This window comes from Dermochelys coriacea, chromosome 5 (genome assembly GCF_009764565.3).
Source record: "Dermochelys coriacea isolate rDerCor1 chromosome 5, rDerCor1.pri.v4, whole genome shotgun sequence".
NCBI classification, from domain to species: domain Eukaryota; kingdom Metazoa; phylum Chordata; order Testudines; family Dermochelyidae; genus Dermochelys; species Dermochelys coriacea.
Genome location: NC_050072.1, coordinates 97,884,824 through 97,900,750, shown reverse-complemented (window position 1 = coordinate 97,900,750; position 15,927 = coordinate 97,884,824). Strand labels below are relative to the sequence as shown.

At 42.2% G+C, this 15,927-nt stretch overlaps 1 protein-coding gene across 1 annotated transcript in view; it reads right to left on the bottom strand.

Annotated features, from left to right (window-relative positions):
- The window catches only part of TRPM6 (transient receptor potential cation channel subfamily M member 6), a 134,632-nt gene that overhangs the window by 70,081 nt on the left and 48,624 nt on the right, over positions 1 to 15,927 (bottom strand). The window contains exons 6-9 of the mRNA XM_043515092.1: positions 14,226 to 14,350; positions 10,919 to 11,090; positions 9,237 to 9,411; positions 3,667 to 3,790 (exon numbers count right to left, since the gene is read on the bottom strand). Coding sequence (XP_043371027.1) covers positions 3,667 to 3,790; positions 9,237 to 9,411; positions 10,919 to 11,090; positions 14,226 to 14,350 — 596 coding nt within the window. The remainder of the gene's footprint in view (positions 1 to 3,666; positions 3,791 to 9,236; positions 9,412 to 10,918; positions 11,091 to 14,225; positions 14,351 to 15,927) is intronic.

Genomic DNA, 15,927 nt, shown 5'->3' with positions numbered 1-15,927 from the left:
AGCTCCAGCCTGGGAGCGGGGTCAGAGGCTTGCCCTGCTCCGCGCATGCCGGGGTTCCATGTGGCTCCCGGAAGCAGTAGCATGTCCCCACTCCAGCTCCTGTGCATAGGGGCAGCTAGGAGGTTGCACACACTGTCCCTGCAGTGCCCATTGGCCAGCAACCACAGCAGTGCTGCACAGCTAAGGCAGGCTAGTCCCTACCTGTCCTGGCGCTGCACTGCACCCCGGAAACAGCCAGCAGGTCAAGCTCCTAGTCAGGGGGTCCAAGGGGCTCCATGCACTGCCCCCACCCCAAGCACTGGCTCTGCACTCCCATTGGCTAGTTCCTTGCCAAACTAGTGTATGAAGGAGAGGTGCCTGCGGATGAGAGCAACCCACAGAGCCTCCTGCTCCCACCCCCTGCCTAGGCGCCAGACCTGCTGGCCGCTTCCTGGGCATAGCACTGGAGTCAGGACAGGCAGGGAGCCTGTCTTAGCCTCACTGTGCCACTGACCAGGAGCCACCCGAGGTAATCCCATGCTCCAACCCCCTCCTGTACCCCAAACTCCTCATCCCAGCCCCACCCCAGAGCCTGCACCCTCAGCCTAGGGCCCAGACCCCCGACAGCACCCCCACCCCCTCCCACACCCTGAACCCCTCATCCCCAGTCCCATCCCAGAGCCCTCACCCCCTCCTGCACCCCAATCCCCTGCCTCAACCCACAGACCCCCCCCCCGGTTGCACTCCAAATCCTTCTGCCCCACCCCCCAGCCCGGATTCCTCTCCTGCACCCCAAACCCCTCATCCCCAGCTCCACCCCAAAGCCTGCACCCCCTCCCACACCCCAAACCTCTGCCCCAGCCCAGTGAAAGTAAGTGAGGGTGGAGGAGAGCAAGCCAGCAAGGGAGGAAGAATGTAGTGAGCGGGGGCGGGGCCTCGGGAATGGGGTTAGGATGGGTGTTTGGTTTTGTGCAATAAGAAAGTTGGCAACCCTAGTTCGGTCTTTGGCTGGAGCTCGGACTATATGACCCTACAAGGGGGGAGAGTCCCAGAGCTCCGGCTGCAGCCTGAGCCCTAACATCTATACTGCAATTAAACAGCTCCTTAGCCCTAACCCCACAAGCCTGAGTCAGCTGGCATGGACCAAAGGCAGGTATCTAATTACAGTGTAGACATACACATAGACTCTTAATGCAAGGAAATCAACATGCAAATCATCATATTTCTAATCCTGTAACACTGAATCTCTCTTTTTGGATGACCTTGAAGGCTGAGACATTAAGATTCATACAATGACACCTACATACTTACTTCTCACACAGTGGAAGATCTTGAAACCCTGTAATAGGGCAGCCTTCCCTTTAGGAGCCAAGAGTCCCTGGGGCTAGCAAGCCCTCTTCAATCAGCCCCTCTTGCCCTAGAATCAGCTGCCTTCTAACATAAGGCAGCTGAACTAAATGGGGTCAAGTGACAGCCTGAAGCACGTTGGCCTCATAAAAGGGCTGAGAAAACTCAGTTTGGGAGAGAAATCACAGTGGAAAGCCCTGAAGTAGGGTCTGGAAGGACTCCAGGGAAGCAGCCTGGGAGTCAGCACTTTCTCCCAGAGAAGAGACACTTAGGGTACATCTACATTGCAATTAAAAACCCACAGCTGGCCCATGCCAGCTGACTCAGGCTCACAGGGGTCAGGCTAAGGGGTTGTTTAATTGTGGTGTAGATGTCTGGGTTTGAGCTGAAGCCCAAGCTCTGGGACTATTCCTCCTCGCAGGGTCCCAGAGCTCGGGCTTTACCCAAAGTGTCTACACCAAAATTAAACACCCTCAAGTCCGAATCAGCTGGCATGGGCCAGGCGTGGGTGTCTAACTGCTGTGTAGATGTACATATCCTTAAAGGTAGCCCAGAAGCCCGGAGGGTGGGCTGAAGAGAAGCCCAAGCCGGGTAGAAGAACCTCTTGTTTGTTTGGACTTTTGTTACCCCATGTGGGAATTGAACTCTGAGAGTGATCCAGCAGGAGAGTTTAGCCATGTGAATCCCCAGAAGAGACAAAAAAAAAAAATCCTGGTGAGGGGAAATTGAGTCAGGGAGTGCCTGCGGCGCCATTCTCAGAATCATGGGTGCTATAGGGCAGTCATGGCCTATGACAACTTGACACCCCCTCCCATCATGACACCCCCACCCATCAAGGAAGAATTATGGGGCAGAGAGATACAGACACCTTCTTTGGCTGGGGAACATCTACTTTGCCAAACCAATGTATGGAGGGGTATGCTGAACTCCTTTTAGCAATAGGGAAAGGAGTGGTGACACATCACAAGCAGACACAGACAATCCTCTTGCAGTTGTGGGAGGGCCAACAAAAGCAACAGTGGCTGGAAATACCCCAGCACCAGCCTGAGACAAATGGTCTGGTGTGCTTCAGGTGTGGAAAAGTGGAGCACAGGAAAGAGGGTGGTGATATGTTTTTCCTGTGGGGAGACAGAAGATATTAAAAAGCTCTGTCCCACTTAGTACTTGAACTGTGGAAAGAAGGATTGTACCAAGGGGACAATTAGGGGCCTAGGAATAGGGAGCAGGAGTAAAAGCTGCAGAGGCTGAGCCTCAAGACCCAGTTAAGGCAGATAGAGGCAGAAAGGAATCGTTTGGAAAAGCAACTGACCCAGGAGGGGCAGGCAAAGAGGAATCTGGAGAACCAAGTTTTTGCCCTTTACCAGCAGGTACAAGTTCTGGAGAAAAAGTGCAGGGCTGAGAACACAGAGAAACACTGTGATAATAATGGGGCAACCACAGAGGCTGAAGAAGCAACAGACTCTGAAGTCATGGCAGTGCCTGATATGGCAGAGATAGTGGAAGAAGTTGGAAGTGGAAGAAGTTGCAGGAGATGCTCCTGAAAAGGGATCAATTAAAAAGAGACCTGGAAGAGAGACACTCTTCCTATGTTAGTGCTGTGGCACAAACCATAAAGCAGGAGCTGACCTGGGAAGGAGAACCACTGTGTGGAATTGGCTGCCTTGGAGAAAGCCACACAGCAGGCTCTGAAAGAGAAAAAGGAGCTAGCTGAGGGGAAACAGTGCTTGGAATTACAAGTAATGATGCTGGAATGTGACATGGAAGATTCGGTCTCCAAATCTCCAACATAGACAAAGTGTGCTGAGAAAAAGACCAATTGATCTCAGATGTTAGCCAGCTAAGAGAAGAGCAGGAGGGATGGCAGCCAGGAAAACAGCCTGTCCAAGCTTGACGTACAGCTGTAAATGGTAGAACTTGCCCTGGGGCCAAGCAAAGCTTTAGGGAGGGAGGGAAATGTGTAACAGGGTGGCCTGCCCCTTTAAAGGCCAGGAGACCTGGGGCTTGCTAGCCAGCCCTGTTAAATCAGCCTATCTTTGCCAGAATTAGCTACTTCCCAGCCTAAGGGTACTGGACTAATTGTGTTGAAACACCTGGGTCTCATAAAAGGGATGGGAAAAGTCCATCTGGAAGACGAACAACTTATGAAACCTCCATTAACACAAATCAGACTGAACAGAGGTAATTGAGGACAAACTTTGGCCTGCTATATTTATATCAGAGATAGTATTATTATAATAGCCTCTGTGCCCAGGCCAATATATTTCATAATCAACAAAAAGATCATACTTGTATAGCAAATGAAAGAGATCATAATACAAACCAACAATCCATCATACTCACAGATTCTCTGTGCTCCATACACTCCATCAGCATTTGAAATAGATGAATGGACTGTTTCTGCCCAAAATTAAAGGTGTTCTGAATCATTATTGATATCTCCTCCTTCAGCTGAGGGGGCAAGTCTCTGAGAAACAAATAAGTACACAGACAAGAATAAATTGTACCGTAGGATGCCTCATCTCATTGATCTCTTTCTCAGATGTTACACTGACAGAAGAAACTTGTGAGAACAGAGTAGACCAGTGGATGCAGCAATGCATACTTTGTCTTCAGTATGATATTGCCTTCACCTTTCACAGCCCCACTCAGGCATAACAAAGGCAGGACAAAACCAATATACAATATTAAATATTTGTTTAATACTGTATTTAAACGTTATGAACCAATGTAAACGCAATCAATGGCAAAGCTAATTAGTTTGAAAATTATTATGAATGGAGCTAGTAAAAAATTAAAACAATTTCATGAAAAACTGAGATTTCAAACTTGCTTTTGCAATTTTTTTCTACCTTTTTAATTACATTTTGTGAACATAATTTAAGTTGCGTGGTATTTTACTTTCCATTTATTATTTTCTGGTTTTTTTCTTGTTATCTTTTTTCATCTTTTTTTCATTTCTCCTTTCATTTTCCAGTACGTTTTTTTAATTAATTTCTTTTTAATTACAAGATAAACAATGGAAAAAAAGGAAAGGGAGAGGGAAGAAAATAAAAAGAACAGGCAAAAAAGATATAAAAGTAAGTTACCAAAAATATGAAAACATGATTCCAAAAATTATACTCTAAAAAAAGCTAACTAACAACATCAAAGAGAGGTATAGAACAAAATATATATTACAAATGTTTAAATAATGACAACATTGTGAATAAGTCCATGAACATTTTCATTAAAATGGACAATTGTTCATTAACATTTTTGATTTATAAAAAAGCCCATTTTCCCATGAAAAAATAAAAATTATTTTAAAAAATCCACATTTGTTTAGATTTGAGGTTCATTGCTGGCCCTGAGCTAAGGTTGGGGTTGGGCATAGATGTGGGCCTTAATTGGAGGCTTCTGGCATGTTGGGGCAACATACTAGGTTTAGTATTGGGGCCAAAAGGGGACCCCAAACTAGGCTCAGAATTGGGGACAGATTGCAGATGAGGGTCAGAGATACAGTATGGCCAGATGGCAGACCCAGGAAGATGTGGGCCCCAGGTCGTTAGAATTGAAAAGTGTGGAGAGGGATCAGGATTATGCTTGGAAACTCAGACCTAGGGTTCAGTTTTGATCTGCATGGGGACCCCAAATCAAGTTTAGGGATAAGGTCAGATGGGGGCCTCAATTCAGGAAAATGACTGGGACAGGATGAAGTCTCCATGCTAGGGTGAGCATTGGGACCAGATGGGGCCGTGGGCCAGGGAAAAATCAGCTGGTAGTGCAGGGCTGGGGTTAGAGTTGGTGCTGGTTATTAACAAAGATTGGAACCAATTGTTGGCCCTGGGGGTGGGTTAGGGATAGGGTCAATGATGATCCTGGGCTAGGTTTGGATTTGGAGTCAAGTGCTAGCCACTGTCAAGTATTACGGTTGGGACTGGCTGGACGTCCAGAACGCACAATCAGTGTCAAGGTCAGTACTGGACATGGTATTCTATAGGGTAAGTTTCTGTTAAGGTTCAAGCTTGTCTGTGGCCATGGCTGAAGATCACAACAGGGTTAAGGCCGGGCTGCAGATTAGGGTCAGAGCAGGACCTGTGGGGCTCACCAGGGATAAGGTCAGATTTGGGGCCTGCAGATGTCCATGGTGTTATGGCTTGGAATGGAGCGCACAGGTCCATGGGGATAAGACTGGGGCTGAAGCCTGCAAGCATCCCTGGGAGTGATGTCAGTGCTGAAATGAGTTGATGACTTCGGGATAGAGTAGAGGTTGGGCCCACAGGCAGACCCAGACTAGTGTCAAGGTTGGAAGCTACTGCCTCACTAAACAGCCTGAGAAGGTGCTTACCTTCTCTTTGTGGGCTAGAATCAGGGACAAGACTGATCTGTGATTCTGGGTTTGGGTTACGGCTGGGGCCCGTGAAGAGCCTGGGACACAATCATGGTTTGGGCCAGAGTGTGACCCAGGAAAAGATTAAGAATGGAGTGGGTGGCTGGCTCCAGGACAGGGTTGCATTTGAAGTTTGGGACCACAGAAGTTCATGATCAGTGCCCATAGAGATCACCAGACAAGGGTTCTGGATGGGGTCTACATATGTCTCAAGAATAGGATTGGACGTACAGCCAGTAGAGCTCCTTGGGCTCGGGTTCTAGCTACAGAAGTCAGACCTAGGATTGAAGCTGAGGTTGCATCAGTGTCCTAACATTGGCCCGAAGGCCTCCCACTAACCACAAATATAACTCTAGCCCAAGGAAGACTACAGGTTTCTAGCAACCAGAAGTCTTAGGCCTAGGATTAGAGTTGGGGTTGCCAGAGGGACCTGGACTAGGGTTATGGTCAGTGACCCAACACTGGCCTCCACCAACCACAAATATTGCTCTAGCCCAAGGAAGGCTAAATCACAACCCTAGGCTAGAAAGGACAACAGACTCCAAACCTGACCCTGGAATAGCGAGGACTACAGGATCCAACTATAACCCTAGACCAGTGAGACATACAGGACCCAAATCTAGACTGAGTACAGCAAGCCATACAGGACCCAATCCTAAGGCTACCCTGGACATACCTCCAATTCCAACCCCTCGCTGGGGGAGGCCTCTGACTCCCAACTCAAATCCAAGACAAGAAGAATTATGGCCTCCAATCCTAATGCTATTCCAAGGAGGCCTAAGACTGACAGACCTAACTGTGCATGGGGACACTTCCAGACCATAATACTATCTTAGACAGAACTATGGGGCCAACGCTAACCCTAGCATGAGGAGTGTGCTACAACCTTCAACCCTAACCCTACCTCTAGCCTAGTCTCAACCATAACAATATCTCTGAGACATAATGATGAAAACTCTAAATCTAGAAAAAGGATGCTGACTGGTCCAAACAAAATTATAACTGAAGAAGCCTATAGGCCCAAACATTAACATTAACCCAGTGACACCTAGGATCACAAACTCCAACTATAGACTGGACAGAGCTATGGGCTCAAGCATTAATACTGGCCCACAGATGCCTAGGGGTCCCAACACTAACCCTAACCCTACGGACATCTATGGTCTCCAACTCTATCCCTCACCCAGAGAGGCGTCCATTCCACAACCCTAACCCATGCTTGCAGAGGCCTGCAAGCCCCAACCTAATTAGCTAATGTGACACCAATTTTTATAAGGGCTCCTGGCAACTACAGGCCAGTAAGCCTCACTTCAGTACCAGGCAAATTGGTTGAAACTATCATAAAGGACAAAATTGTCCAATACATAAATAAACATAATTTGTTGGGAAATAGTCAACATGGTTTTCGTAAAGAGAAATTATGCCTCACCAATCTACTAGAGTTCTTTATGGGGATCAACAAGCATGTGGACAAAGGAGATCCAGTGGATATAGTATATTTAGATTTTCAGAAAGCCTTTGACAAGGTCCCTCACCAAAAGCTCCTAAGCAAAATAAGCAGTCATGGGATAAGAGGGAAGGTTCTCTCATGGATTGGTAAGTGGTTAAAAGATAGGAAACAAAGGATAGGAATAAATGGTCAGTTTTCAGAGTGGAGAGAGGTAAATAGTGGCATCCCCCAGGGATCTGTATTGAGCCCAGTCCTATTTAACAGATTCATAAACGATCTGGAAAAAGGGGTAAACAGTGAGGTGGCAAAATTTGTAGATGATACAAAACTACTCAAGATAGTTAAAGCAGACTGCGAAGAGTTACAAAGGGATCTCACAAAACTGGGTGACTGGGCAACAAAATGGCAGATGAAATTTAATGCAGATAAATGCAAAGGAATGCACATTGGAAAACATAAACCTCACTATAAATATATAATGATGGGGTCTAAATTAGCTGTTACCACTCCAGAAAGAGATCTTGGAGTCATTGTGGATTGTTCTCTCAAATCATCCACTCAATGTGCAGTGGCAGTCAAAAAAGCGAACAGAATGTTGGGAATCATCAAGAAAGGGATAAATAATAAGACAGAAAATATCATATTGCCTCTATAGAAATCCATGGTAAGCCCACATCTTGAATACTGAGTGCAGATATGGTCGCCCCATCTCAAAAAAGATATATTGGAATTGTAAAATGTTCAGAAAAGGGCAACAAAAATGATTAGGGGTATGGAACGGCTTCCGTATGAGGAGAGATTAATAAGACTGGGACTTTTCAGCTTGGAAAAGAGGCGACTAAGGGGGAGGATATGATAGAGTCTATAAAATCATGAGTGATATAGAGGAAGTAAATAAGGAAGTGTTATTTACTCCTTCTCCTAATACAAGAACCAGGGGCCACCAAATGAAATTAATAGGTAGCCGGTTTAAAACGAACACAAGAAAGTATTTTTTTCACCCAATGCACTGTCAACCTCTGGAACTCCTTGGCAGAGGGTGTTGTGAAGGCCAATACTATAACAGAGTTCAAAAGGGAGTTAGATAGATTCATGGAAGATAGGTCCATCAATGGCTATTAGCCAGGATGGTCAGGGATGGGGTGACAGGGCATGGATCACTTGATGATAACCTGTCCATTCATTCCCTTGGGGCACCTACCATTGGCCACTGTCAGAAGACAGGACACTGGGCTTCATGGACCTTTGGTCTGACCCAGTATGACAATTCTTATGTTCTTAACCCTAACCTTGGAAAACCTCTGGCCTCCAACCCTTGCCCTAGACCATTGCAGTCAGGTCTCCAACCTAAACCTGGGCCAGGGAAGAGTATGGGCCCAAACCCTATTCATAGCACATAGAGACCTATACATTCAAACACTAACTCCAGAATAAGGAGACCTTCAACTCTAACCCTGGCCCAGCAAGGGCTACACATAGGAATGTGAAGAATCCCAGGAGGAGCAGATGTGAGGCTGGGGGAGCTGAACTGGCATGGGGTGAACTAAGAGGCTAGGGGATGGGGAATGAATTTATGGGGTCTGGGTGGGCTGACCTACTAGAGGTTGGGATTGTGGGGGGACAGAATTAATTGCTGGACAGAGGACGAGCAAATTTGTGAATGAGAGCTCCTTCAGCAGCAGCTGAAAATCACCTTGCCCAATATATTTAGGATGGTAGGCAACACTAATTGTCTCAAATAAAACACACAGTGATGATGTGCAAGATGAATTCAAAAATTAAAAAATGGATCACCAAAAAAATTAAATTTTATATATTAGCTATTTAACAATAATCTCATTATTTTTGTGCAAATCTTGTTATTTTTTTTATCACAAGGGAAATTCTATCCGAGAGGTTAAGTCTAGGGAAAGGTCACAGGGGCTGGAGAGGTTGTCATCAGGGGTGGTATCAGAACTCTGGAGTTCCTGGCAAAGACTACTTCACTACACTTCTCACAATTGTCTTTGATTTGGAGATAGGCATTTTCACTACCACCACACAATAATTCAAAATAAAAAAAAAAAAGTGGTGCAGCCTGCAGCTACTCACCCTGTATCTACTGTGTGTTTATGAATAAAAGCCAGAAGATCTGCAGCTCGGCCAGTGCCCTCGCAGACCACCACAGGAACAGCAGGAGTATCCCTCACATACTCCCAAACCATTAGGATCACGTTTGGGCCTCCTTCTACCACTAGCCCAACCACCGGTACACCTTGGCCCATTCCTGTTTCAAACCACACACAACCGTTACTAACAGCAAAGTTATCACTCCCACAGTACACATCATAAACATAGGTCTGTCAACTGGTACCCACAAAAAATATCTCATAGAAATCATGAGAGAGATGTCTTAATTGATAAAAACAAAACAATGCCTTTATTTCTCCCACCTTGTGTCAGGCATTTCAAGGCTGTCTCAAGGGAACTCTGCCATTAAAACAAAAGATTATTGAGAAACTGTGCACAAGATTATAAGCAGGCCTGGGCATGGACTCATGAGGAAGGAAATGGGGCACAAGAAGCCTTCCCTTCCCTTGCATGGCCTGCAATAGCAGTTCCTGTGAGTTTTGCTTGCCAAATTTGTGTATGCATAGAAAAAGTGACTATGCATATAAATATTTGCACGCACTCATAAGCAAAGGGTGTATTTTTAAAAAAATTGTCTATATGCTATGTATTCTTGGAAGAAGTGATTTTAATAATTTGAAATAGCTGGTAGTTGGGTAATGATACAGTAAACAAAAATGGACATAGCAAATGAAAACCTAATACACAATAATTAAGAATTCTATTTTTTCATATCTAAAACTGAACAGGAAACAAAAAACATGAATGGATTCAAGAGATTCTTGGATACGTTTCTGTGCTTATAAGAGGTGAGTAGGTAAAAGGAAGCAAGGACTTAACTATTACAATTGACCTAATGGTGTTTCTTTCTAACATATCTTCTGATTTGCTCATTAGACCAGTATCAAGCTTTCCATAAATCACTGATGATGGTCTTATACATGAAAATAAGTACTTTACACAGGCTACAAATACCTATTTTATGGTGTCTTTAACTCAGACATAACTGAGGTATTACATGTGCAAACAATTCCACAATGGAAATGAAAGTTGTGAAACTTGCCTTTCGCTTATTTCACAGACACAAAAGATTAATTGGACATTTTGTCAATTTCTCTTTTGCAACTAGTTATTGCACTGTTTGCCAGCAACAAAAATGACAGTTGTGCAATGCAAAAGAATTGCACAGTGAGATTGCAAAACGTGAATTTCACTGTATTTGATATTTTTTTTCTCTTTATAAATATCTGGTAAATATTTGAGAAAAAGTTATTAGTGCTGTTATAAAGAGTTATGAAACAGAAGCCATGCTCTACTCTGGCTTTCTAGAACTCCAGGTCAACATTTTCAATTTTTGGATGCCCAGTTTGACAGACTTTAAATGGGTCTGATTTTCAGTGTGCAATATCAGAGTCATCACAGAGGTCTCAAACTGGGAAATCAAAAATGGGCGCACCCATAGTCTTTAGTGATTTTTGAAAAAAAATTGTTCCTTTCCTTTCCCCCCCCCCTTTGAATATTTATGGTTTGATCCTTCCAGATGCTGAGCCATCCTCATTCCCAGTGAAATCCATGGAAGTTGAAGACACCCAGCATATCACAGGAAGTCCTCAGCATCTTAATAATCTTTTAACCTGTGATAAATTTGACATCACAATACTCACTGGTGTGTATTTTCTGAAGGTTTAAGTATTTCTCAAGATTCCTCCTGAGCTTCATCTCATTGCCATATTTTCCCACTGTTCCATCATCTGCCAGTACAAAATGGGAGTGCGAGCTGTTGAGGGTACTCAGCTTGCTAAGAGGATTGCTGAGAGTCTGATATAGGCAAACTACCTGAGAAAATCAAAAAGAGGCTGAAGTAATGTCACCTGGCACATGACCTAACTTTTATATACTTCATTGTTACATGGTAAACTTGTAAAATTTTCTACCACACCTAGGGGAAAATTCTCCACATCATTCTATGGGAGACTACAACCGGTCTACCCTCTCACCATTCATGGAACTCCAGTTGAAAGTACACTGGAATCAAGATCTGGAAAATAACAATGTCCAAAACTATTTTTTCTGTGTACCGCCGCTTGGCCTCACTGTGGACCAGATTGTGGTATGCTTACTCACATGTCAAATCCTGTTGAAGTCAATTTGAGGATTAAGAAACTACCAAATGTGAGTAAAAGTATTACTGTCTGGCCCTATATTATGAAAGACAACTATGCTATTTTAGTATTATTTTAGAGAATATATACATGATCCCAGATTATTTATTCATTCATTTATTTACAGCCATTTTTACATTCTGAATTCTAGATGAATGGAAATCTTTAAAAAATAGTAAACCTTCACGTCTGTGTAATATATAGTCAATGGAAGATATCATTATTATGGAGTCACTGATTACAATCCCCTAGTTCAAGTTTTCAGAATTTTCAGCTTATTTTGTAAAAAATCTTAATAAAATGGTAAACACAAAACTTACAAAGTAAACTTTTCATAGTGTTTTGATGAAAATTGGCTTCACACAGAAAAAATAATAGTTCCAAAATAGTTCCTTTCTTAAAGTATTTTACGGGATTCTCTCACTTTTTTGGGATCCCTTTGCAAAAAAAACCTATAGCACTCTGTGCTTTGCACCACATATTGCTCTTCATCTGCTGATTAATAAAATATCAGTTATGAACCCCATCCTAAAAGGCAACCTAATATGACCTGCGACCTCATTTTACAAATAAGTTAATAGAGAAGTTATACAATGATACTTCAGAAACAGAACCCAGGACTCTAACATGTCAGCACATATCTTATCTAGTCAGCCACACTGCCTTTCACGATGAATGTGCTTTGGGTATCCTATCTAATCACTAAATCATACTCTTAGCCCAGAGCCAGAGCTATAGCCTAGCATTCCTGATATCCAGCTATCTAGCAAACAGTTGTGTAACCCACTGAAAAAGTTTGTGCCAAATCCACCTCTAGCAGCTGAGCCTTAAGTAGACACAAGCAATTACTATTGTACATCAAGTGATAGAGATTTAAACTGTGGGACAAGGGTCAAACCCTGCTGTCCCCTCTCTGAGATGTTGTTATGGATATCCATTTATAACAGATTTTGGTTTTAGAGTTTTGTTTTCAAAAAGAACTAGTTTATTTAAGTCACACAATGAGAAAATATCTTATAACACATATTTGTAATTAGGGAGTACTACAATTTGTAAATTATAGTGTTACACACCAAAATACAGGTGTTTTATATTTCAGCCATTGGCATCTCCCCCTCTTCTCTCTTTGACCTTAGGGACCAACCCACTGAGGTACACCAACCCTCTATAAAAAAACCCCAAAACCTAGGAAATGAACACAAAAACTTCTCTTCAGGTATGTCTATACTACCCGCTGGATCAGCGGGCAGCTCAGAGATACCTTGCTCTCTAGCACAAAATCTTAATGGTAACCTCAGCAATGCTAAGGCATTATTAATTATTAGTAGTATTATTATTGTCATTTGTATTACCATAGCACTTAGGAGGCCTAATCATGCTCTAAAGTGCACATTTGATTAAATTGGCATATATATTTTTTTATATCTGTTGGAAATGGAAGTGAAAGCCTTATGGAGTGCAGGAGTGAATTATCAACTGTGTTGCAGACAATATGAAAGCAGCAAGAAATGCAGGAGAATTTCCCCTTAACTTGTTATTTCCATACTTTTTAGGTTTTGAGTTGGTGGGGCATTCCAAGTCATCCTTAACTGTCATTAAACAAAGTTTTTATGGGTTTAATACTATTAGTGCTGGTTGGGAATTTGCTGTCAATATTTTTTTTAGGATTGTCATAAATATAAAGGGAAGGCTAACCACCTTTAAATCCCTCCTGGCCAGAGGAAAAACCCTTTCACCTGTAAGGGGTTAAGAAGCTAAAGATAACCTCACTGGCACCTGACCAAAATGACCAATGAGGAGACAAGATACTTTCAAAGCTGGAGAGGGGGGAACAAAGGTTTCTCTCTGTCTGTGTGTTGCTTTTGCCGGACCAGAGCAGGAATGCAGGTCAGAACTCCTGTAAAGAGTTAATAAGCAATCTAGTTAGATATGCGTTAGATTCTGTTTTGTTTAAATGGCTGATAAAATAAGTTGTGCTGAATGGAATGTATATTCCTGTTTTTGTGTCTTTTTGTAACTTAAGGTTTTGCCTAGAGGAATTCTCTATGTTTTGAATGTGATTACCCTGTAAGGTATTTACCATCCTGATTTTACAGAGGTGATTCTTTCACTTTTTCTTCAATTAAAATTCTTCTTTTAAGAACCTGATTGCTTTTTCATTCTTCTTAAGATCCAAGGCTTTGGGTCTGTGTTCACCTATGCAAATTGGTGAGGATTTTTATCAAGCCTTCCCCAGGAAAGGGGGTGTAGGGCTTGGGGGATATTGGGGAGACAGACGTTTCCAAGTGGGCTCTTTCCCAGTTATATTTGTTAGACGCTTGGTGGTGGCAGCAATAAAGTCCAGGGACAAAAGGTAAAATAGTTTGTACCTTGGGGAAGTTTTAACCTAAGCCGGTAAAAATAAGCTTAGGGGAGTTTTCATGCAGGTCCCCACATCTGTACCCTAGAGTTCAGAGTGGGGAAGGAACCTTGACAAGGATAAAAAGTATTTTTTACAAAACTGAAATTTTCCACAGGAAAAAGTCAATTTTTCTTAATTTTTTCAATTTTTCCATTTGAAAAAATTGAAACAAACATTTCATTTCAGGTCTACACTTGACTGAACTACTGTAGTGCCTTATGGGTGCCTGTAATGTGGGTGCTTTATGCCTTTATTCCCCCCATGGGCTGGACTACATATTCCATGATGTATGGCAGTTTCCCATCTGGCCACCAAAAATTAAGATACATTACAATGGAAACCAACAAGTGGATAAGAAAGCTGGCAGACTTTTGTACAATTGACTAAACAAACAGTTAATTAACTCACATCTTTTCCAATCAGGTCCCTCTGGTTCTCAATGATACCCCAAGGAGGTATTCCAATGGCACAGACCTTTCTCAAATATTGAGAGGCATGAGCTTTCAGTGCATCCCCCACATGCCTGGACACTCCTAAATAGATAATCATCATCATTATTATTATTCTACATTTGAATTCCTGTTACACAACTGTGATCAACACTTCTAAAGTTGTTTCCATCATCTATTTTACTCTGTAATTATTTTTAATGTAAGTGTAATTATAATTATACACTCTATTGTTATACTTCATATAGATTATAGCAGTGGTTCTCAAACTTTTGTACTGGTGACCCCTTTCACATAGCAACCCTCTGAGTGCGACCCCCCTCATAAATTAAAAACAACAACACTTTTTAGTATATTTAACACCATTATAAATGCTGGAGGCAAAGCGGGGTTTGGGTTGGAGGCTGACAGATCACGACCCCCCCCCATGTAATAACCTTGCGACCCCTGAGGGGTCCCAACCCCCAGTTTGAGAACCCCTGGATTATAGGAATAGTGAGGTTTAATTAATTGACACAATAATATAGTGCCCCATTCTTCCAAACTTGCTCATGCTTAACATTACACGTGTATGTAACCAATGGGACTATTCATATGCATAATGTTAAGCGTAAGTGTTTTCAGAAATAAGGTCAAAATCGATCTCTTCTTTAGGATTTACTTTTTAAAGTATTGAATCTAATTTTTTATTTTTAACCATTTAAATAACTTTGAATGGATATCAAAGTTAATGTGCCCCAATTTTTGAGAACTTTTTTCAAAATTAACTAATTGTTTTTGAATATTTTCACCCAGAAGAAACCTGTTATTTTATAAAAGTCCTACATAACAAATCAGCAGCCTCACACTCAGGAGAACTCTACACTTAATAAAATAATTTGAGTAAAAAAGCAAAACATTTCACTTTCAAATTTTCAAGCAGTTATTACAACTAACAGCAATTAAAAATTATTTTAATATTATAAAAAATACCTTGACTGTGACCTTTTCTGATTTTTTAATTATAGAATAGCTAAGAAAACTAATGCGTCTTTCTTTCCCTTGTCTATTATCCCCTTCCAACCTCTTCTAATACACATTGAAACAGTAATTTCAAAACTGAGTTCCTCAGGCCACAGTATGATGAATGCCAGCCAGTGATTCAAGGCCTGATCCTGATCAATGGTGAGCATGCACACTTAGAACTGGAAAATTGCTATAAAAATGATATGAGAGTATAAACATCACCAATTCACTTTGTTAGTATTCCCAACCCTCCTTTGGTTTATTCCAAACAGGGATTTAATGTGGTTTAAGTAATACACTTCAAATTCACATCTTTATTTAATCTGGATTAATTTGCCTGAATGTCCCTGTGCAGACAAGTCCTTAGTCAAAAGGCCTGACCCTCAACTGGTATAAATCAGTATTGCTACACTGATTTTCAGAAAGCTATACTGATTTACACTAACTCAGGGGTTCTCAAACTGGGGTTTGGGACCCCTCAGGGGGTCGCAAGAAGATCTGGTCCATTGTGAATAGTTTGCAAATAACTCATTGTCTGAAATCTGTGTGTTTACAAAGTGTTTCAACAATTCTGAAAAAGCTAATCTGTTAAAAAAAAAGTCTGTTTGCAGAGCCTTTACAGATAACAGAAAAATGATTAAATTCATCTAATAATT